Source organism: Acromyrmex echinatior, chromosome 16, assembly GCF_024713525.1.
Source record: "Acromyrmex echinatior isolate Ae372 chromosome 16, ASM2471352v2, whole genome shotgun sequence".
NCBI lineage: Eukaryota > Metazoa > Arthropoda > Insecta > Hymenoptera > Formicidae > Acromyrmex > Acromyrmex echinatior.
In genome coordinates this window covers 5033269-5055907 of record NC_141867.1, presented here as the reverse complement: position 1 = coordinate 5055907, position 22639 = coordinate 5033269, and the positions used below count along the sequence as shown (strand labels likewise).

General features: G+C 32.8%; 2 protein-coding genes and 3 long non-coding RNA genes across 24 annotated transcripts in view; 3 read left to right on the top strand and 2 right to left on the bottom strand.

Moving 5' to 3' along the window:
- Positions 1 to 292, bottom strand: part of LOC147907082 (uncharacterized) — a 2016-nt gene extending 1724 nt beyond the window's left edge. Inside the window, exon 1 of the long non-coding RNA XR_015547684.1 lies at positions 202 to 292. This is a non-coding gene — a long non-coding RNA (uncharacterized LOC147907082). The remainder of the gene's footprint in view (positions 1 to 201) is intronic.
- Positions 1 to 7044, top strand: part of LOC105154139 (thyroglobulin) — a 25298-nt gene extending 18254 nt beyond the window's left edge. The window contains exons 4-9 of one of the 2 annotated variants that reach the window (XM_011069457.2): positions 188 to 740; positions 821 to 1064; positions 1231 to 1499; positions 1856 to 3646; positions 5482 to 5939; positions 6768 to 7044. In XM_011069457.2, the coding sequence (XP_011067759.1) occupies positions 188 to 740; positions 821 to 1064; positions 1231 to 1499; positions 1856 to 3646; positions 5482 to 5939; positions 6768 to 6941 (3489 nt within the window). In that variant the 3' untranslated portion in view covers positions 6942 to 7044. Of the gene's footprint in view, positions 1 to 187; positions 741 to 820; positions 1065 to 1230; positions 1500 to 1855; positions 3647 to 4042; positions 4308 to 5481; positions 5940 to 6767 lie in introns of those variants that run through there. The other variant, XM_011069458.2, reaches the window with a different exon arrangement.
- LOC105154140 (uncharacterized) lies at positions 4911 to 19985 on the bottom strand. Of its 2 annotated transcripts, XR_015547663.1 has the most exons (5): positions 19890 to 19985; positions 16313 to 16456; positions 14393 to 14505; positions 13561 to 13782; positions 4911 to 5810 (listed from the first exon to the last, which is right to left on the bottom strand). XR_015547663.1 is itself a non-coding variant. In XM_087414224.1 (4 exons), exons 1-4 carry the CDS (start codon positions 19918 to 19920, stop codon positions 13618 to 13620), a joined length of 453 nt encoding a protein of 150 aa, XP_087270350.1. In that variant the 5' UTR covers positions 19921 to 19985; the 3' UTR covers positions 13490 to 13617. The 2 variants fall into 2 exon arrangements, 1 of the variants encoding a protein (XP_087270350.1); XM_087414224.1 differs by lacking the exon at positions 4911 to 5810 and having other exon boundaries at positions 13490 to 13782.
- On the top strand, positions 11533 to 22639 carry LOC147907080 (uncharacterized). Of its 18 annotated transcripts, XR_015547670.1 has the most exons (5): positions 13533 to 13651; positions 16227 to 18527; positions 18771 to 18811; positions 18887 to 19153; positions 19384 to 19691. It is a non-coding gene; the product is annotated as an uncharacterized LOC147907080 (long non-coding RNA). The 18 variants fall into 18 exon arrangements; XR_015547671.1 differs by lacking the exon at positions 16227 to 18527 and adding an exon at positions 11533 to 12061 and having other exon boundaries at positions 13515 to 13651; positions 18771 to 19153; positions 19384 to 22639; XR_015547668.1 differs by lacking the exon at positions 16227 to 18527 and adding an exon at positions 11538 to 12028 and having other exon boundaries at positions 13515 to 13651; positions 18771 to 19153; positions 19384 to 22639.
- Positions 14499 to 15808, top strand: LOC147907081 (uncharacterized). The gene is made up of 2 exons (XR_015547683.1): positions 14499 to 14902; positions 15085 to 15808. It is a non-coding gene; the product is annotated as an uncharacterized LOC147907081 (long non-coding RNA).

Genomic DNA, 22639 nt, shown 5'->3' with positions numbered 1-22639 from the left:
ATATAATAAGAAATATATAAAAAGAAGAATTCGTAAAATTATATTTTTAAATAGAATTTTATACTAGATACACTTGATTGTTTTATGCCAAATAATCTTGATATAATACTTTTCGCATAAAAATCTTTTCAATGCTGACACTGAAAAATTCAAACGCTTTTGTTAAAATATCTAATGTTTTCTATAGATCAATGAGGTCACCGGTTGTCCCAAATGTGAATGCAGGGATCCCTGTCGCGGCGTTACCTGTCCAGGAATTGGACAGATATGCGAACTAATCGCTGTGAATTGTATTCGAGAACCATGTCCTCCGGTACCCAGCTGTCGGAAGACCAGGTCCTTATCGACAATCTGTCCGGCAGGCGAACCTTTGCAGATCACCGATTCACCGCGGCCGTTTCTTTGCGGCGACACGCCAGGTAAACCAACTTGTCCGCCAATGTACAGCTGCCTGGTGGAGTACAAACAAGAATACGGGGTTTGCTGTCCGGCCAGCGTGAAGATACAGCGACCCGGCACGTGTCCCGCGGAGGAATCGACGATGAGTTCGTGCGGGCCCACCTGTCGCTACGACCTTGACTGTCCCGGGCCTCAAAAGTGCTGCAACAACAAGAATTGCGGCAGTAACGTATGCACGATACCTGGGGATCTTACCGCATGCCATCGCGACCGCATGCTTGCCGAGATACTCAGTGTCTCCGAGCGCCAGGGTCGCGGTTACATTCCGCAGTGCATGGAAGGTGAGGAACAGGCCATCAAATATTCCTATCGATCGATTTGTGGTCGAATAAAGCTTCTAAAATACGAAATAATTATGCAGATGGAAGTTTCCAATCAAGGCAATGCTCAAGAAATGGCCTCGTTTGCTGGTGCGTAGACGATGATGGTAGAAAAATATCCGGTTCTATGGGGCCCGCCGAAAAGATTGATTGTAGATCGATAAGCAAAGCACGTTCGCTTCCGGCGTCTTGCACGTCTCAACAATGCGCCCAGGTTTGCCAATACGGCTTCAAAACGGACGCTTCCGGTTGCTCGACTTGCGAGTGCGATGATCCATGCGAAGGGTAAGCATCACAACACAGTAATAATTAATATTTTATTTGTGAGCTAATAAATTATAAATTATTTATTTGATATCTTTTACTCATTATAATTATATTGATTTTACACACGAATATCCAGTGTCGATATTAACTTTTCACTTGATTAATTAAGCGATTATTTTTATAGATTTCCGTGCCCTGAAGGGCAAGAATGTATCTTAAAACAAGAGAATAGCTGTCCCGATTTTCTATGCCCTACAAAACCGGAATGTAAACCCAGAAAGACCTATAAGAGTCCTTGTACCATCGGTGCACCGCTGATCGATCAAGATGGAAACGCCGCAACTTGTTCTACTAACGAAACTTGTCCTGACGGTTACAAATGCACGATGGTACAGGAAGCCGATCAATCGGTGTGCTGTATGGAAACATCCAACCCTGCAAAGGCACCCACAAGTAATAATTATATAATAAATAATCAGGAATAAAGTTAATTTCATTCCCTATAAGCAAGAAACATTTTGGAACATTTTAGCATTACATTTTGATATTGCAGCAACGTTACAATATTGAAATGTTTCAAAAATGTTTCTTGCTGAGTTATTATTTAATAATATTTAATTAATTTATTAATTAATTAATTTTATTTAATTTAATAATATTTTAAATAATATTTAATTATTAATAACAATAAATGAGAATAACGATAAGTTAGATTGAAAGATATGTTATATAGATATGTTATATATATTCAGAAATTAGAATTATAAAACGCCAAGCTTTCCACGAATTTCACAAGAAAACATTTTTAGTGTGCGAATATCTGCGGGATTTCAACGATCGCATGGAAGGTACGAGAGAAGGAATGTCCCTGGCAATTCCAGCACCTCAGTGCGAGGAGGATGGTGGTTACAAGTCTCTGCAGTGTTACAACAGTACCAGCTGTAAATGCGTGAACCATCGCGGAGTGATCTTAAAGTCCGGCTTGGACTCAGACGCTTCAGCGGACTGTGAAGCCATCAGAGAACTCACACAGATCTGCAAGCGTTTGTATTGCAATCTGATCTGTCCGTACGGCTACGAGATGGACGCAACCGGCTGTGAGCAGTGTCGTTGTCACGAGCCATGCCGCGATGTCATCTGCGGTTCGCACGAGACCTGCACGATGATCGACGTCAACTGCGGCCCGAACGAGTATTGTCCAGCGGTGCCGGCATGTCTCACGACGAAACCGGGCCAGTGCCCGTATCTCGTGCCGAGCTCATCGAGCTGCGAGCTGCAGTGCAGTAATGATCAGGAATGCTCATCCGGCGATAAATGTTGCTCGACCGGTTGCGGCACGCAATGTGTGGCGCCAGTTATGGCCACGGCTTGCCAACATGCTCGCGCGGTCGCTGAGCATGCTGCCAGGGAGTCAGGCGAGCCCGCGAGAAGGACCTACATACCCAGGTGTGACTCCAACGGCGCGTTCGAGCCGGTGCAATGCCACAACGGTATGTGTTGGTGTGTAGACGAGGAAGGCAAGGAAGCGGCGGGCACTCGGGTCCTCGAAGGAATCGTGCCGCGCTGTAACACACCCTTGAGATGCCCAGAAATCGATTGCAAGCTTGACTGTCCGGATGACTTCGAACTGGACGTGGACACAGGCTGCCCGATGTGCTCATGCCGCGACCCGTGTCGCAGCGTGACTTGCCGCGGCGAGAACGAGGCGTGCCGGATGGTGGAGGTCGCGTGTAGTGCACCACCGTGTCCCCCGGTACCAGTCTGCTTACCGAAGAAGGACAACCCATGCCCGAACAGTTCGCCGTTGCTCGAGCAAAACGGCTCGATCGCCACTTGTGGACCACATGGTCATCATTGCCCCTCGACGCACAAATGCGAGCTGTCGCCGTTGGACGAGTACGCAGTATGCTGTCCGAAACCGCGTGAGGTCTGCTTCGAGCCACCCCGAAGAATACCTTGCAATCCGAGCGTTGGCTTCAATGAGACCGAGAGATGGTTCTTCGATCCGGAGCGCAACGAATGCCGGCGCAAGAACGAGTGCACCGTCGGCCACAATGACTTCTCCAGTCGACTGGTGTGCGATACAGTGTGTCCTGTACTGTCGCAGTGCGAGAGGTTGCGCGAGAAGAATCTGAAGCGCTCGCAACGACTCAAGCAGCCCACTTTCTTGCCCAAGTGCAATCCTGATAGTGGAACGTGGGAACCGGTGCAGTGTCTGGAGCACGTTGGTGTCTGCTGGTGCGTGAATCGTAAGGGCCAGCCAATTAAGGGTTCACTCACCCGAATCGCCGAGCCAAAGTGTAACTTCCGGCAAGCAAGACGCGGCGGCAGAAGACCGGAGTCGCAGGAGATAGATCGTGAGATTCAAGCGATTATGGAGGATGCTCTGCTGAACTTAGAAACGAACGAACGGCAAACAGGAAAGATCCTCGGGACCAGATGTCAGGCGATGAAGAACAAAGGTCACGTGCCTACGATATGCGACCCACAGGGTAGATTTGAACCTACACAATGCGCTGGTGATACTTGCTGGTGCGTGGATGAAGCCGGCAATCAACTAATTGGATCTGAGCCGTTTGTGAAGGGAACTAACATTTGCCGTAAGTGGAAGATTTTTTTAACTAAAACTTAGTTGCAATAATATGACAAGTATATGATTAAAATATGAATTAAATCTGAATTAAAATTTTATATTAAGATCTATTAACTTTTCAATTTAACTTTTATGAAATAACAGAGTAAAAGATAGGATTAGTATAGAAGAGATTGGAGCCAGTAGATAGTCATCATACAGGGAATGATTGTCAAAACGCTTGTAGGTAATTCAATCAATATATGTAATGTGACCAGATGTTCCGATTTCGATGGGATAGTCCCACTGTTCCAAATATGTTACATGCCTCGATTTTAGCAAAAAGTAACGAAAAAGTCTCGCTGAAAAATATTTCATATTTTGCCAAATTATAGAATCATAGAATATGTATTATCGCTTCCAGGAAATAATGCAGCAGTTGAATGAATTTTCTCTGCAATGAACGAAGTATGGACAGCAGAAAAAAAGTGAACTTTGAGTTTGTATTCTAAAACTAATTAAAAGCATATTATATATATAACAAAAATTAATTTTGATTTCAGTTGCCAAAAATTTTATATTTCCCAAGTATTTACCTAACTTATTAAAGCAAATAATTTAGAATGAAATTAAATATAAAATAAATAATTGTATTATTTTAAAAAAATAAATTACTATTATTATGCTTATCTTTATATCCATATCTACCTCCTCCTCAATCCCACTTAATAAAGTTCCTACTTTAGATCTAAAAATATCTGGTCACATTAAGTATTAATATATGTCATATATTAATATATTAAGTATTAATATATTAATTTATGGTTAAAAGAAAAGAATCCCCTGTCATATATTAATATATTAAGTATTAATATATTAATATATGACAGGGGATTCTCTTCTTTTAACTATAAATTACTGATATAATATTAATTTGTTATATAAAATGATTTGCGCCAAAAATGTGTATATTACTTATAACGACTTTTTAAAAAATGAAGTGAATAAATTTTTCTTATCTCTTTTTTATCATTTGATATTACCAATCGCATTCCCTGTAATATAAAAAGTAGAAAATGGAATGCCTTAGATAATTTTTGCTCTGTAGTTATTAATCATTATTGTAACAAAGTTTGTGAATATAATCTTTTTCATTAAAAATGGATGAGGTGTATTAACCAAGATAGTCGGGATTAGTTGCAACGCGTGACAGTCAATTTTAGTCTCTTTAAATCAGCAATCTCTTTTGTAAATTTGTAAATTTACAATCTCTAGAGATTAATTTACAAATATAATGTTTTATAGATATTAATGTTCTTTTATTATTCATATAAAAATTATGTATATTTATATACATATAAATTAATATGAAAATAAATTACATATTTGTGTGATTAAAAAATAATCATTTATATAAAAATATTATACTATTATTTCTTAAAATATAGAACTAAATAAAAATAAAAATTGTATTTTTTGTGTTTTATCCACATAAAGTATATTATTACTAATTCTGGAATGTGTGACAATCAAATTGGAGTAAGATAATTGTCACATTTTTTCACAATTTTAAAATTATATAACTTACGATGATATATTCAAGAGTAATATATTTTTTAATACGGAAATACATAAAGAATGCAACGTGTATTGCAACGTGTATTGCAACGTGTTTAAAAATCTTATATCCACTTTTTTAAAAATGTAACCATTGAAAAATTATGATAACCGATCTTAATCTCCCTGATATCTCATAATATAACAATCGCATACACGCGTTTCTCTAAGTTAAAATTCTTAATTATAAATTTTAACAATAATGCTTTATTGCAATTTAAACATAATATCTGTTATATTATTTAGTACCCACTCCAGTCGAAGCTGTTGAAGTGACGTTACGTTTCCCCGGTCGATTCCTCGCCAGCGACGAGAAGCGATTCACTCGAGAGGCCGAGAATTTTCTGCACGAACTAGGTGCGAGACTCCGAAAAGACGTACGAGTAGAAATCAATCAGGATTCGGCAATCTTGAGCTTTGAGATTGTCGGCACGAACAAAGTAGATGTGGCGTTCCATTTAGAAGAGCTCACGCGAATTCAGAAGTTGTCTTTGCTGGGTTCGTCTGCGGATGCGACGACTTCACGTTTTACGCATCGCTCCACACCTGTGGCAACGCAGAGCCGGATTGTCACACTAGAACAACGTGAGATCCTCACACAAATGGAATCACCATTTTATCAAACGGCTACGATCGTTCTCGCGGCGAGCAGCGCCTTCATTATTAGTAGTCTCGTTATTCTGCTAATGTTGTACCGTAAAAAGGTAGGAACTTTTAAAATTTCGCTGAAGATATTAACTCTTTAGAACTGAGTGAGGCTAAGAATAATAAGCAAAGAATAATTGCCATAATTGAATTGTGAAATGGAAGTCGTAATCATAGATCGATGCACAATGTTTTGGTCAACCTGCAATTACGACTTACGTTCCATGATTTAGTTACATGCTTCTTTCTTAATTATTTCTCATCTTTGTGCTTAGGCCCTGATTCTATTGAATCCATTCAATTATATCCTTTATGTTATATTTGCAAATTTGTTATTGAAGTAAATTTAGTATGTATTCACATACATATGTACTTATTATATGAGTTATATTGTTTTGCTTCTTTAAATTCAATTAGTGCTTTTTAATCAATACAAATTAAATGAGTTTCGTGAATCCAGTTTTAATAACAGTTACAAATTTTGATGTTATTTTCGGAGTATTAAATCTATAATATCTTATGTCTAGCAATCTAAATGTACATGGAAAGAACGATTTTGTTGAAGTATCTAAAAATTTAGCTAGATATAGATCTAAAAATAATTTTGTTGGACCGTCTTAATAATTCAGTAGGAATCTCAAGCATGATACTCAAGCATGATACAGCAAAAAGTTTTAACATTCTAAAGTAGCTTATAATTATTTTTTGATGATCTAACAAAATTATTTTTAGATTTATATCTAGCTAAATTTTTAAATACTTCAGTAAAACTGTCTTTTCCATGTAATTATATCTTAATCTGAGTTTTATTTATTAATATATTTTTAACATCGTTAAGAATTATTTATGATACGGCCATTATTAAATTTTCTAAATAAATCTTGCAGATGAAGCTAAAGGATCCCTCGAAAATGTTTCCAATGGATCAACACTTTCTCGCTTATAGTCAACAGCCGGTTTATGTGATATCAGGATCAGAGCAGAATGAGAAAGAAAAGGAGACTGCGGTACAGCAGAAGCTAGAGAATATTCATACATCGGATACTATTGTCGGAGCATAAAATGATTCGCTTTTTACATAGATAATTTCAATCTTGTACGATAATGATTCTTAAACTTCTTTTTCCAGGTGTACTCAAATTATAACAATCGATAATTTTTTAATTCTTGTATCTTTTTCTATCTCTGTAACATTTTTTTTATACACGAGACGTATAATATAATCGGCAAGGGGATAATTTCTCATAAAAATATATATTAAAAATATAGAAAAAAATTTTTTCAGTATGAATGTTTAGTTTAAAAAAATGTTTGTTTAAAAAATATTAAATGTTTGTTAAGAATATTAAACAATTAAGAACATGCTTTTACAACTTTGAATATGTTTAATGATCTTATATATGTAACTGAATTTGATTTTAACTATTAACTATAATGGTTAATAAATAAAAGCTCACAAATCATAAGTGCAACCTGGAAACGTGAAGTAATGTCGTACATGATATAGTATACATCGTAGTCAAAACAATGTCATGTATATCTCACTGTCGATATTTCGTCCTAATTTATTGTCCACGAGATTCATCATTAGGTCCAGACTTGACGATCAAACGAATGCATGCGACATTCTTGGATCCGGTATTCATACATATGACTATTTAGATTCTAAAGACAACTATTAAAGACTTATTCGACATTATTCACGTAATGTAAATTTATCGTTAATAAATCGTTTGTAAATTTATTAAGCGATTTTTGACAAAATATAGAAGACGATTCGAAATTGTAATCTTTTTTAAAGTTTAAGACATAAAATAACGATTCTTTTGTGAAATCGGAAACATTTACTCGCGAATAATGAATTTATCAACGGACATTTGTTTGATCGTCGAGGATCTAGGTATGGGAAATGATTTTATTATATTTTCATTGATATTTGTCTTCATTACCTCTTTGATGTGTGAACCATTGACGCAAGATTGTCCTGGGTATGAAAATCCCGAGGTGTCATTACGTTAATACGTCCACACAATTGTAAATAGATTATTATATTTATAGATTTATACTGTGTTCGATTATATATATTTATATAGACTAATAAAGACCGAAATCCTCGTGTTTTTCAATAATAAGATTATCCCAACTATAAAATCCAACAGTTTTAGCAAATGAAAACCAGTCAAAATTAATATAAATTTGATTCCGAACAGTTTCGAAATCGTTATGGGATATTAAAGATATTTTTGTAAACAAATATGAATGGTATGAAGTAAATATTTAACCCTTGATACACACATCTAGGTCATTCGTGTCCTGCGCATTTCTTTTTTTTGAAATACTAAGAGCACCTGGTCAAATACCGATCTTTTTTCTAAAAAAGTTAGGCGTCTAGAGAACAAGTTTTATGCGTTATCGCCTCGATTCGTATTCTTTAACTGATGTAACTCTGAAGTTCACTTCTGGGTCACAAATGATTCAACGTGTGTATAGAGTGTACATTTTTGTAATTAAAAATTTTTTGTTTTTTTTTTATTTTCCAGTAATTATCGGTTGTATTGCAGGAATATTTTGTAAATTATTAAAAAAAGAATTTAACCCTAAAATAACATATCAGCCCTTAATAAACGCAATTTTTGGTATTCTTATTCTAAATGTTTTGTCAGTAATATTATATATTGTCTGTAATGTTATAAAGAACATTTTCCTAATAAATTATAAGTTTTTTTTACATAATAGCAATAATGCATTGTTTTAAAATATAAATGAAATATATATTCAATTTATAGCCATTCATACATATTAAAAAAACTAAACTTTTTGGACAACCGACACTTGAATTATATAGTTCAAGTGTCGGCCGTCTAAAAAGTTTATTATTGAATAATCTGAAAATGTTTTTTTAATATACACGAGTGGCTATAAATTGAAAATATATTGCATTTACATTTTAAAACAATGTATTTTATTATTGCTATTGTGTTAAAAAAAACTTGTAATTTATTAAGAAAATATTCTTTATAACATTACAGAGACAGCATAATATATCATATTACTCAACATTTAGAACAAGAGTACCAAAAATCGCGTTTATTAAGAGCTGATATGCTGTTTTAGGATTAAATTATTTTTTTAATAATTCGCGAAATATTCTCGCGATACAATCGAGAATTAGTTAGTTTTAAAGAAAAAAAAAATTTTTTTAGTTACAGAAAATGTGTGTACTCTGTTCACACCTAGGGTCATTTGTGAGCCAGAGATGAACTTCGGAGTTTTAGTTAAAGGATACGCACAAATTGAGGCCGATAATGCACAAAATTTGATTTTTAGATGCAAAACTTTTTTTAGGAATAGAAAAAAGACCGATATTTGATCAATGCTCTTAGTATTTCAAAAAACAGAAATGGACACGAAAGTGTATTAAAGGTTAAAAATGATTAAATAAATTGTATATAATAATTAAAATTTGCTTTTTACTAAATTAATAAATAATCAACTTATCAATGTTAACTGATTATTTAAAATCAAGTAAACGTGACGCTCGAACTTTCGACGTACCACGAATGTCCGACATAATTGTCCGAAAATCGCAAATGTCCGAAAAAATGTCAACGTGCACACTGATTTACGCTTCGTGACGACCGCTGAATTGTTGAACCCGACACTCCCGACACGTCCGAATCCGAGATACGTTTTTACGAAATTCAAAAGACGACAACTTCACGCCGATGCTCGAAGTTTCAACGCATCAACTGCAACGGTGCGACGCGACGCAACAGGGCGGAATTCAATGTGTTTGGCCATCACACGTACAAATTTATGCTAATTTATGCTACGATAATTACTCACTGCCAGATTCAACACTCCCGATGCGCTAAATACCTGTTCAAGACACTCGAAAGATCGCAGCAACTTCACTCCGCTTCTAGAAGTTTCGACGCACAAATGGCCAACGGCCCGATCAGAGCAACGCCGCACAGTCTGCAAGATTGATATCGTGAAATACGGATCGTTTGGCGGTCTCACGTACTAATTTATGCTCCATGATAATCCTTTGACTCCTAATAATACACTACAGGAAGCCAGGAACCAGTAAGATCACGGCACTTCACTCCGATGCTTCGAACGAGCCAACGGTCCGCGATTAACAAGAATAGATTCGCACGCGTTGCTTCATGACAATCATTTATCACCAGATTTTATGTTCCCGACAATCCTACGACACTCATTTCTCATACGAGGCTGGTTTTGAACGGAAAAAGTACGTACGAAACACGGAACGACGCGAAACACATCAAGTACGTACCGGCACGTATTGCGCAGTACCAAGTAGTGCCGGGTCGTCCGGTTAACTGACGCGCTGTGACGCGCAATTCGTCATCACGACGTCATCACACTGCGTCGTACGATAATCATGACCGTTAACATTTTCAAAAAAACGGTCGCGATATTTTCGCATCTCTAAGTCGTACGTTAATTAACTGTTACCATATTTCTATCGTCTTATTCTACAGTTTATCTTCCATATCAGATAGTAGATGTGAACGTGTCGATCGTTCATTTATATTCGAATGTGCCCAAGCAGAACATCAAGTTATGATATCAAAATGACTTCAAAATGATTATTAAAAGATATTTTTCAATTATTTCCAATTCCTTTTAATTCTTATGGTACACACATTAGTTTTCCTTAATACATACGTTCGGTCATTCATGTCTTGGCTTAATTTTCTTCACTTTTACAAGTATAAATAAATTATTAAACGATTTTTACGTATATTTTGATATCTTTAGAAAGTATTTGTGCAGTTATTCATAATAAATTGTAGATGAATTGTTGTAACTGAATATAGTCACACCTCGTCAGTTAGCTGACCCGGGTGACCCGGCACTGCCTGGCACTGCCTGGTACTGCCGACAAACAATAGACTCCGTGACGTCACCACGTGCGTCGTACGATAATCATGACCGTTAACATTTTCAAAAAAAACGGTCGCGGTGTTTTCGCATCGCTAAGCCATGCATTAATTAACTATTACCATATTTCTATCGTCGTATTCTATGGTTTATGTTACATATCAGATAATGGATATGAACGACATGTCGATCGTTTATTTATACTGTATATTCGAATCTGTCTAAGCAGAACATCAAGTTATGATATCAAAATGACTTCAAAATGATTATTAAAAGACATTTTTCAATTATTTCCGATTCGTTTTAACTGCACAAATACTTTCTAAAGATATCAAAATATACGTAAAAATCGTTTAATAATTTATTTATACTTGTAAAAGTGAAGAAAATTAAGCCAAGACATAAATGACCGAACGTATGTATTAAGGAAAACTAATGTGTGTACCATAAGAATTAAAAGGAATTGGAAATAATTGAAAAATATCTTTTAATAATCATTTTGAAGTCATTTTGATATCATAACTTGATGTTCTGCTTGGGCACATTCGAATATAAATGAACGATCGACACGTTCACATCTACTATCTGATATGGAAGATAAACTGTAGAATAAGACGATAGAAATATGGTAACAGTTAATTAACGTACGACTTAGAGATGCGAAAATATCGCGACCGTTTTTTTGAAAATGTTAACGGTCATGATTATCGTACGACGCAGTGTGATGACGTCGTGATGACGAATTGCGCGTCACAGCGCGTCAGTTAACCGGACGACCCGGCACTACTTGGTACTGCGCAATACGTGCCGGTACGTACTTGATGTGTTTCGCGTCGTTCCGTGTTTCGTACGTACTTTTTCCGTTCAAAACCAGCCTCGTATGAGAAATGAGTGTCGTAGGATTGTCGGGAACATAAAATCTGGTGATAAATGATTGTCATGAAGCAACGCGTGCGAATCTATTCTTGTTAATCGCGGACCGTTGGCTCGTTCGAAGCATCGGAGTGAAGTGCCGTGATCTTACTGGTTCCTGGCTTCCTGTAGTGTATTATTAGGAGTCAAAGGATTATCATAGAGCATAAATTAGTACGTGAGACCGCCAAACGATCCGTATTTCACGATATCAATCTTGCAGACTGTGCGGCGTTGCTCTGATCGGGCCGTTGGCCATTTGTGCGTCGAAACTTCTAGAAGCGGAGTGAAGTTGCTGCGATCTTTCGAGCGTCTTGAACAGGTATTTAGCGCATCGGGAGTGTTGAATCTGGCAGTGAGTAATTATCGTAGCATAAATTAGCATAAATTTGTACGTGTGATGGCTAAACACATTGAATTCCGCCCTGTTGCGTCGCGTCGCACCGTTGCAGTTGATGCGTTGAAACTTCGAGCATCGGCGTGAAGTTGTCGTCTTTTGAATTTCGTAAAAACGTATCTCGGATTCGGACGTGTCGGGAGTGTCGGGTTCAACAATAAGCGGTCGTCACGAAGCGTAAATCAGTGTGCACGTTGACATTTTTTCGGACATTGCGATTTTCGGACAATTATGTCGGGCATTCGTGGTACGTCGAAAGTTCGAGTGTTACGTTTACTTGATTTTAAATAATCAGTTAACATTGATAAGTTGATTATTTATTAATTTAGTAAAAAACAAATTTTAATGATTATATACAATTTATTTAATCATTTTTAACCTTTAATACACTTTCGTGTCCATTTCTGTTTTTTGAAATACTAAGAGCATTGATCAAATACCGGTCTTTTTTCTATTCCTAAAAAAAGTTTTGCATCTAAAAATCAAGTTTTGTGCGTTATCGGCCTCAATTTGTGCGTATCCTTTAACTAAAATTCCGAAGTTCATCTCTGGGTTACAAATGACCATAGGTGTGAACAGAGTACACACATTTTCTGTAACTAAAAAAATTTTTTTTTTCTTTAAAACTAACTAATTCTCGATTGTATCGCGAGAATATTTCACGAATTATTAAAAAAAGAATTTAATCCTAAAACAGCATATCAGCCCTTAATAAACACGTTTTTGATACTCTTGTTCTAAATGTTGAGTAATATGATATATTATGCTGTATCTCTGTAATGTTATAAAGAATATTTTCTTAATAAATTACAAGTTTTTTTTAACACAATAGCAATAATAAAATACATTGTTTTAAAATGTAAATGCAATATATTTTCAATTTATAGCCACTCGTGTATATTAAAAAAACATTTTCAGATTATTCAATAATAAACTTTTTGGACGGCCGACACTTGAACTATTTTTTTTCTTATAGTTTGGAATGTCAATTTTAAGATACTGAACCATACTATTCCTTTAAATATTTTTGTTTCAGAATTTTATATTTTTATGTGAAACAGTTCATTTTTCTGATTTCGTGTACTACATTTAGTACATTATTACTTACAATTTATCTACATTTTGTTATGAATATATAACTGTACAAATATTTTCTAAAGATGTCAAAATATGTGTAACAATATGTATTGTTTAATAATTTATATATATACTTGTAAAAGTGATGAAAATTAAGCTAACGAATTAAGACACGAATGACCGAACGTATGTATTAAGGGTACTAACCAAAAACTAACGTGTGTACTAAGAGTTAATTATTATATATAATTTATTTAATCATTTTTAATTTTTAAATTCTGTTTAAAACTTTACATAAATAAATTGATATAAGGTGTCCTAACTTTTATTAAAGATACTCTACACTAGACAGCTGTACATCAATGGACGAATTGATTTACCTGGCACGTTGCGAATAGCCGTTGCGAATTGGTGATTTACAATGATTTGCCTGCATATTAGAATGTTGATGAAGACATGATATTCTCACAGGTAGTTAACGGGGGACACGGTGTTGTAAAACATGCTCGCATTTGTAGCACGCATATCTTGTTTTTTGGACATTCAATGTTGGAACAGGGATCCCAGCACTTGCACGTTTGACAGCCGGTTACTTCATCGGTCTATCGAAAACGTTGAATTTTTCAGTAACAGTATTTTCATTAAAAATTTTTATGTAGAAAAAAAGAATCAAGATTATTTTATGTAAAGAAAAAATCTAAAATTCTATTTAAAAATACACAAATTCTTTTTTATATCTCTATATACAGAGCGTCTCATTTTCAATGAATTCTGTTAATTTTCTTCAGATTTATTAATAATATAAAAAATTTTTACTATTTTTTAGTTAGAAATGTAACGAAAGAAAGTGAATGTATAATTGTGTTATTTCTTATATATAAACAGACCGAAGAATTACATATAAATATTGCGTCTAAAATATATTTCTTATTATATTATTTATATTTATATTATTTATATTTATGGACAAATTGAAGTTAAACTAACTAAAGAGAATATTTATTATTTTTTTTTTAATAAGTTCAATTGATCGAATATCTGTTATTAACTTAGAAAAATTAGTAATTCATCATCTTATTCATTTCATCATTTTATTCCCTCTTTGTCCTATTTGCGATTATATATTTTCAATAATGATAATTATAAATTTATATTAAATATGCTAAGTCTAAAGTAGATGTATAGTTTTATATATAGTAGACATATACATACTTCGTGGCTGAATCCCCAGCGGCATATCATTATGGGACACATGATAGGTGGGCATGTCTCGTTTGTAGCATTCTTGCTAGTCATACTGGTGTCAATCTCATTGATGGTCGGCTCTGCCATCATAAATTCATTCGTAAATAATGGAACTCTGTTTTCGTATAAATATAATGAAAGCGAGACATTAAAATAATAAAAGAATAATTAAAAGACGATTAAGGATATAACGGCGCAGTAATTTGTGCACAATGGATTTTTATTATATTAATATATTTACCTTATGATTATACAAATACATTGAAAAATTGAATAAAATGAAAATTTGAACTTCATTTCAAGCTATCTAAGCGATATCTGATAATTATTCCGTATTTTCGTATTTTCGGCATACATTAGAGGAAACATTTTTTGAATCTCTTTTAATTAAGAAGTGCCTTTTATATTCATTAGTTAAACTGACATAATCAATTCAAACCAAAAGACAAAATTGCAATATGAAGTTTTGTGATGTAGGTACAATACTTAAGGCGCCTCCAGACGATATGACATCCGATATGACTCCAGATCGACATATACGCGAACTTCGCAAACATTTGTTAAATATTGATCAATACATTCAATATGAATAATTATGTACGTCATGTATGCGTATGATATTTGCTCATGTTGGCATATATTTGTCAAATCATCTGGAGGTGCTTTTATAGAAGAAAATAACATAATGAAGAATAAATTATTGCGTCAGTTGTTATGATAAAAGCTTATCATTAAAATAAAATAATTGGCAAGAGAAAGTCTATGTCTTATTTAATGATAAAATTTTTTAAAAAATTATGAAAGTTTTTTCACGTTCTTATTTCTTTCTTACTTTTTTTGTATGGAGAAAGGAAAACACAATGATTGCAGGCTTTTTGTGCAAATTAAAGAATAACATATATAATTTGTTTAAAAATTTTTTTTCTCTTGTTTTTTTCTCAATTTTAATACAAAATACAATATATTTATGAAAGATAAGAGCGCTAAGTTGCAGATGCGTTACCGAATAAATTTTTAATGTAGCTATTTATCGCTATTTATTTCTTTGTCCTTTTGCAATAAATTGACACAAGAAAAAAAAGATTTTTAAACATAAATCAAGTATGTTTTTCTATTTACATACATTTAAAATAAAATTTATTATATATTGCTTTCTCGGATATATAAAAAACCGAGTTTTTGATCATTTTCTGACAAAAGTACAATGCGTAGTACAATGACAAAGACAATAAAAGTAGCTTCAGTCGATGGATATCGACTTCTCGATATCCTACTTATTAACTTAATTATCGTTTTATCATACTTATTATACATATCTAACATGTGATAGCGTTTCAAAGCGGTACCGTAAGCGAATACTTTCGAGTAACTCAAAAAAGAAAACATGGAATATAACGAATGAAAGTTTATTAAAACAAAAGAATATAGAAAATTAATAATTTAATTCTGATAGAGTAATTCGATTTCAATAAAATGCGCGTTCTTCTTGTTATGTCAACCTTTGATTGATAGCAGTTGGAAATAAAAAAAATCAGTAATGATTGCTTTTTATAAGGTTTCACTAATGTATTGGAAAGATTGGAAAATTAGAATAAGTAGAAAGACAAGGTTGTTACTTTAATTTGAACGCCGACACTCGAAAGCAAAGAGTAAACTTTTTACTTTAATTTTCAGAGTAAGAACGATCCCGTGCAAGTATTTACAAGTTCTATTTAAATCTGGCGTCAAATCAAAATGCACAATGAAAATGACTATTCATTTTTAAAAGTTATTTTATAGTGATTGTTTTCTGTTTGTTAAGCTTTACGTTTGCGTGCATATTGGACGGAAATGAGTCCAATTAACAAAGAGTAGATAACGAATAAAATAGAAGAATAGAGAACGTACTGGCGGTGATTATTGTTGCTAGCGAGAGGATGAACAGCAGATAAGTTAACGACAGCCACACAACGGCGTAGGTAACTCCACTGTTGTAGAAATCACAGCGTATCTTCATTGTATTAAATAAATTTTTGAGTCGAGCACTATTACCTGGAATAGTGATAATTACATCATGATTAAAACACAAACTCCAGCGAGAATAGAATGAAACTCTATCCTTTGTTTTAACGGAACGAATTTTTCTTCTCTGGTGAAATTAGCGATACGTTATATTACATCCTCTTAAAAATCCTTGAATTTGGATTGTAGTTAGAAGACATGAATAATGCAACGAAAGTGAGATATGGCATTGACGGAGACGTGACTCTAAGCATTGTAATAAACGCGGTTGACAAAAGAAGATTACTCTATTCCGGAAATTCCGATGTTCTGAGAGTCTCAATCTTTTCATGATATGAAATGTGATGGAGAGAATACGAAATTTATTTCTATTTGAAGTACAGTAGTATTTGGCTTACAGTTGCATATGAGTTACTATTCAATTTTTTCCGCAATTGTGTACATAAATATATACTAAGAACGCATATTATTATTATAATTAAAAACCAATAGCATTATTTTAATCCTTGACAAAAATATACCAAACATATTCATTTGATGATCTAAGTAAGAGAATAAATTCGATCGTTCAAGGAAATTTTTGCTACAAGGCAAAATCCATTAAATATTCGCGAGATTAAAAATATAAGTGATGGTTAAAAGTTAAAACTCGAATTCGATTGAAATAGACGCACGCTATACTTTATAAAACGCTACTTCATGACTATAATATAAATGAAGACTTAAATGCAATAATAATAATAGCTCTGCATTTTTATAAAATCGGGAAAATAGAATGAAGATTAATTTTTGCCACTAACAAAAATAATTATTTTTATCGATCTTTCAAAATAAGCGCAAAAAAAATTACTGCCATATTGAACCTTTTTATTAGCTATTGTACTTTATTTTAATAAAAGGATATAAATAAAGTAAAAGGATTATCATAGTCAGGTAACTAATAATCGTTAGTCCTTTTGTAGCATGAAACCATTCTATCATGTTTGAATATTTGAATAAATGATATAATATAATATAACAAAATTATGTGCAGAATAATATGAGATAAATTTGAAATATTATTCGAATAAATGTAATATGTTGAATGGAATAATCATTGTTGAATGAAGCAAAGGCTGAAAAGGCTGATAAATGATAACGAGCTTCAATACGCTCATAAAGTATGATTCACATTTTTATTATGGCATTAGTTATCAAGAGATTTAACTCCAGCACCATTTCTACTTAATCAATGATATTTTCCCCAACGTTTCATATAAGTAATTGCGTGCGTCTGCTCGATCTCCAACGGTTGTGGGTCATTCTTTATCTTCAGCATTTCTGGATCTTAACCTTTAACTTTCTATTGTCATGGCGCATCGTATTCCGAATGTGTCATCTTATACTTTCGTGAGAAAAAAGAAAAGAGAAATAGGAAGTTTACGAAAAGAAGAATAGATGAAAGATCTTCCCAAGAGAAGAATCTCGACATACATTGCTGGAATCGCTTGAATGAAAAAAAAGTCAAAATCGCGTCAAGCGCATGTCGAAACTAAAAAGTGCGATGCGTCGGCACGAAAAAAAAAAAGGAAACAGGAAACACGAGGAAAAAAAAGGAACAGATATTGTGTGTCGAATCGTCTTACATTTTTCGTAAATTGTAAGATTCGCGAAAGTTATTATTTTCAAAAGAAGAATTTATTTGCCAATTGTCATACAATAGTTTTTTTACTATACTACTTACTTTACTTTCTGGGCTTAAGTCTGTTAAATGTACACTACTGTTTTGCTTGTGAGAAATTCGAGAAACTGTTGCTGCAGTCAGAAGGTTTCCTTTTTATAGAATTAGAATTTCTCTCTCTTTTTTTATCTTCATATTTTCTTGTCTTGTCTTAAATATATGTGGAGAATGAGTCACAAAACAATACGCGTAGTATCGTTATGTAAATGATCACTACGATGAGTTTTAATGGCAATAATGTTAGGAAATAATTTGATAATCTTTATCGATATAGTAAACGTACATTTAGATACATAAAGTAATATATCTAATGATACATAAAATATATATATATATAAGGATAGAATTATTCAACAGAGTATGCCCCGAACACAATCAAAGGTAAAATAATATAAGATTGAGATTCAACTTACTATAAAGCATATTTTGAATTAGTAAAATTTTTTTTCTGATCAGTCAGTTAAATGCTTCAAAGTATTTGTGGGACTTTAATCGCATCTTCGATTAACACACTCAGTTAACTATAAATTAAGGGTGTTAGAGATTGAACTCAGTGTCCAAATTATAATACAATACCTTTAGCACATGAAAACCAGTCGAAATAAACGTATGTCCGAATTTCAGAATTACAGGATGCTGCTTTTAGGAAACACAAATGTTGTAAAGTAAATGATTGATTTTCTTTATTCTGTTTAAAGCTGTACACAAATAAATTAGTAAGGTGTTCTAACTTTTATTAGAGGTACTCTACACTAGGCAGCTGTACATCCGCGGACAAATTAATTTACTTGGCATATTGCAAAGAAATAGTGGCAAATCGATGATACAAGAATTCAGATCAGCATGCAGATCAGACTATTGATGAAGACGTGACGTTCATACATGTGATACCTATTATAGGACATGGCGGTATAAGACATGGCAAGAATTCTGGCTCGCAGATTTGGCTTTCCGGACAGAAAATGGCGCAGAAACGGGGGATCCAGCACGAGCATATAGGACAGAAGGTGATCAGATCAATCTAACGTAAAATATTAGATTTTTCAATAAGAATACTTCAAAAGATTTTTACATAAACTAAAATTATTGCATGTGAAGAAAGAATTTCTAGTTTAAATTTCTATTTAAAAATGCACGACTTTTACACACATTTCTATACAAGATTCCCATTTTAATCAATCCAATCAATTTGTTCCAATATTACTAATATAAAATTACTAATATAAAAATGTTTCAGATGAAAGTGGAACGGTTTCAAGAGGGATATATTTTGCTCGCATTATTTTCTCTAGATGGAGGCGTCAAGAAGATCATCTTTACTTTAATTTACATACATAATATTAAAGAATTAATTTGAGTAGCAGTAACAAATATAATCTACATGTATGAATATGTCATCCATATAATTATGTCATTTCTTATAAATAGACATCATAAAATTACATAGAGTATGTCTAAAATGTAAATTTCTTATTATTGTACATTATTCATTTTTTGTAGACAAATTGAGATCAAATTACAAAAAACTATTTATTATGATCTAAACCCTTTAATGAGTTCAGCATCAATCGTTATCTATTATTAGTTCAACAAAATTAGCAATTCATCATTTTATTCATTTTACTAACTTATCCTTCTTTTATCTCACTCGTTTTTTGAACATTTTCAATAGGTACTGATAATATTAAATTTACATTAAATATGTTAAACATAAAGTAGATGTATAATTTTATATGTATATACCTCGAATCCCCATGGGCAGTATAAGGTACATATGATTGGTGGGCACATTACGTTGATGGCATCCTTGCTGATCACTTTGGTACCAATCTCATTGATGGTCGGCTCTGCAAATTATTCATTTTATAAATCCAAATAGAATTCGGTTTTTTTTGTATTAACAGAGTTAATGCGAGACATTAAAATAATAAAAAAATGATTAAAATATGATTAAGATCGACACACTTTGTGCGTAACGAATTTTAAATGTACAAATATATTACTTCATGATTATATCGGAGAATTAAAATATCTTTTATTCACTAATTATTAGGCTGACAAAATCAATTCGAATCAAGAAATAAGATTATAATGTAAAGCTTGATGTCGACACAAAATAATAGAATAAAGAATAAGTTAATGCATCAGTTCTTACAACATGAAATTTTATTACTAAAATAAAATAACTAACAAGAAAGGCTATGCTCTGTTCTTTACTGATTTTGAAATTTGCAGGAATATTAGAGGATAGAGAAATTTGGAAGTAGTCGGGAGTAAAAAACTAATAGAAACTGCAGCTTTTTACAAAATAGTTTTATAATTATTAGAGTGATTTCAAAGAGAAGATAGTCTTTAATTTAATTGCAAAGAGAAGATGGTTTCTAATTTGAACGCGAGCACTTATAAGCTAGAAGTAAATATTTTAATCTTTTTTTTAACCATTTTTTTAAATGATCGCGTTGTCCGATCCAATATTCACAAGTTCTAATTAAATCCAGTGTTGCGTAAAATGTACAATGAAAATGTCTATTCACTTTTGAAATATATTTTATCACAATTTTGTTTTCTTTGTTTCTTTGTATTTGCACGCACATTGAACGGAAAGGAGTCAAACAAAGAGTAAATAATAAAACACTGAAAAAAATAGAAGAATAGAAGACATACTAGCAGTAATCGTTGTTAATAGCGAAAAGATGAACAGTAGACACGTCAACGACGTCCACATAACGATGCAGGAAAGCCCATTGTTGTAGGAATCACAGTGTGTCTTCATCGAATCAAGTAATTTTTTAGCCGGTTGCTATTACTTATCTGGAATAGTAATAATTGTTTCTTAATTAAAATATGTTTTTAACGACAATAGAATGAATCTCTCTTTGTTCCTTTAACGAGATGCATTTTTCTTCTTGATGAAATTAAAATGTTACGTTTTTTAAAAAGTTTTCGAATTTAAGATATAGCCAGGATTAGACATGAATGATATAATGGAAGTGCAATTGGAGGTATGGCATCGATGGAGACATGATTTGCATTGCGATAAACGTGATTAACGAATGATACTCTATTCCAGAAATCTCTATGTACTTGAAATTCTTAACTTTTCTTTGTGTAATATGAAATAAGATGGAGAAAATACAATTTTTATTTGTATTCGAAGCTGCCTTTTTGATATTTTTTCCGCAGCTATGCACAGACAAATACATACTGCGGAAAACACAATAATTAAAAAGAATGACATTATTTATCCTTTATAAATATATGCAAAATATATTTATTCATCTAAGAGAACAAATTAGATCATGCGAGAAAATTTTTATTAAAAGATATAGTTAAAATTAAAAGTATTCGTGAGATTAAAAATAAAGGTGATGAGCAAATGGAATCAAAACTCGAATTTCGATTGAAATAAACGCATGCTGTAGTTTATAAAACATGACACTTGTAACATAATGAACGACTTAAATGCAATAGTAATATTATAGTAACTCTGCATTTTTATTATACACAATCAGGAGAATAGAATAAAGATTAATTTTTTTCATTAATAAAATTAATTTTATGGATCTTTCGAAATAAGTACAACAGATTTCTGTCGTATTGAATCTTTCCATTACAAGATTGCACTTTCTTTCAATAAAAAGACAAGTGGAAGAAGGCTGTCATAGTCGGGTAACTTATTGTTAACCTTTTTGCAGCATGAAACCATTTTACCATGTTCGAATATTCGAGTAATAATATGACATAATATAATATAACAAATTATATACAGAATAATAAACTTGAAATATTATTTAAATGTAATTATAATTTGCTAATTGTCATATAATGGTTCTTATTACTATACTATTTACTTCACTTTTCGGACTTAAGTCTGTATAACGTACTATGATCTGTTCATGAGGAACTTAAGAAACTACTGCTGAAGTTCGAGTTTCTTTTTATGAAACTAGAGTTTCCTCAAGAATTTTTTCTTACCTCATCCGAAGTCAAAAACGTCAAACACGTGAATAATGTTACAAAACAATAAGTAATATCCTATATTATACATAAACGCTGCGGCAATAATGTTAGCAAATAGTTATTCAACAATCTTTATCGTTATAATAAACGTATAATTAGATGTTTTACGTTATGTATGTTTATAATACATAAAATAAGGACATAATGATTTGAGGAAGAGTTTCTCGAACATAGTAAGAATGATAATATACATAATATAATAATGCTCATGATATAAGAATAATGCTCTTATTTCATTATAATAATTCTGATAGCTAGTGCTCCTTGAACACAATAGTCTTAATAATATAAGAGTTTTAAATTCGTCTTATTGTAATATAGTTTCCAAAATTTGTATCATGTAAGTATTATTAAGATTGCGTTGTACTTTTCGTAATTAGTGTATTTTTTATAACATTGTAACATAAATTTCAAATTCTTTGTTTGGGCAGTTAGTAAAATTATTTTTTCTGATTGACTGAAACACTTCAAAA

Coding starts and splice junctions, on each gene's coding strand:
- LOC105154140 (XM_087414224.1), bottom strand. CDS start 19,920: ATGTACCTTATACTGCCCATGGGGATTCGAG. Junction 14,506..16,312: donor AGCAACAATAATCACCGCCA/GTACGTTCTCTA, acceptor TTATGATGGCAG/AGCCGACCATCAATGAGATT. Junction 13,783..14,392: donor GCTGGGGATTCAGCCACGAA/GTATGTATATGT, acceptor CGTTTTCGATAG/ACCGATGAAGTAACCGGCTG.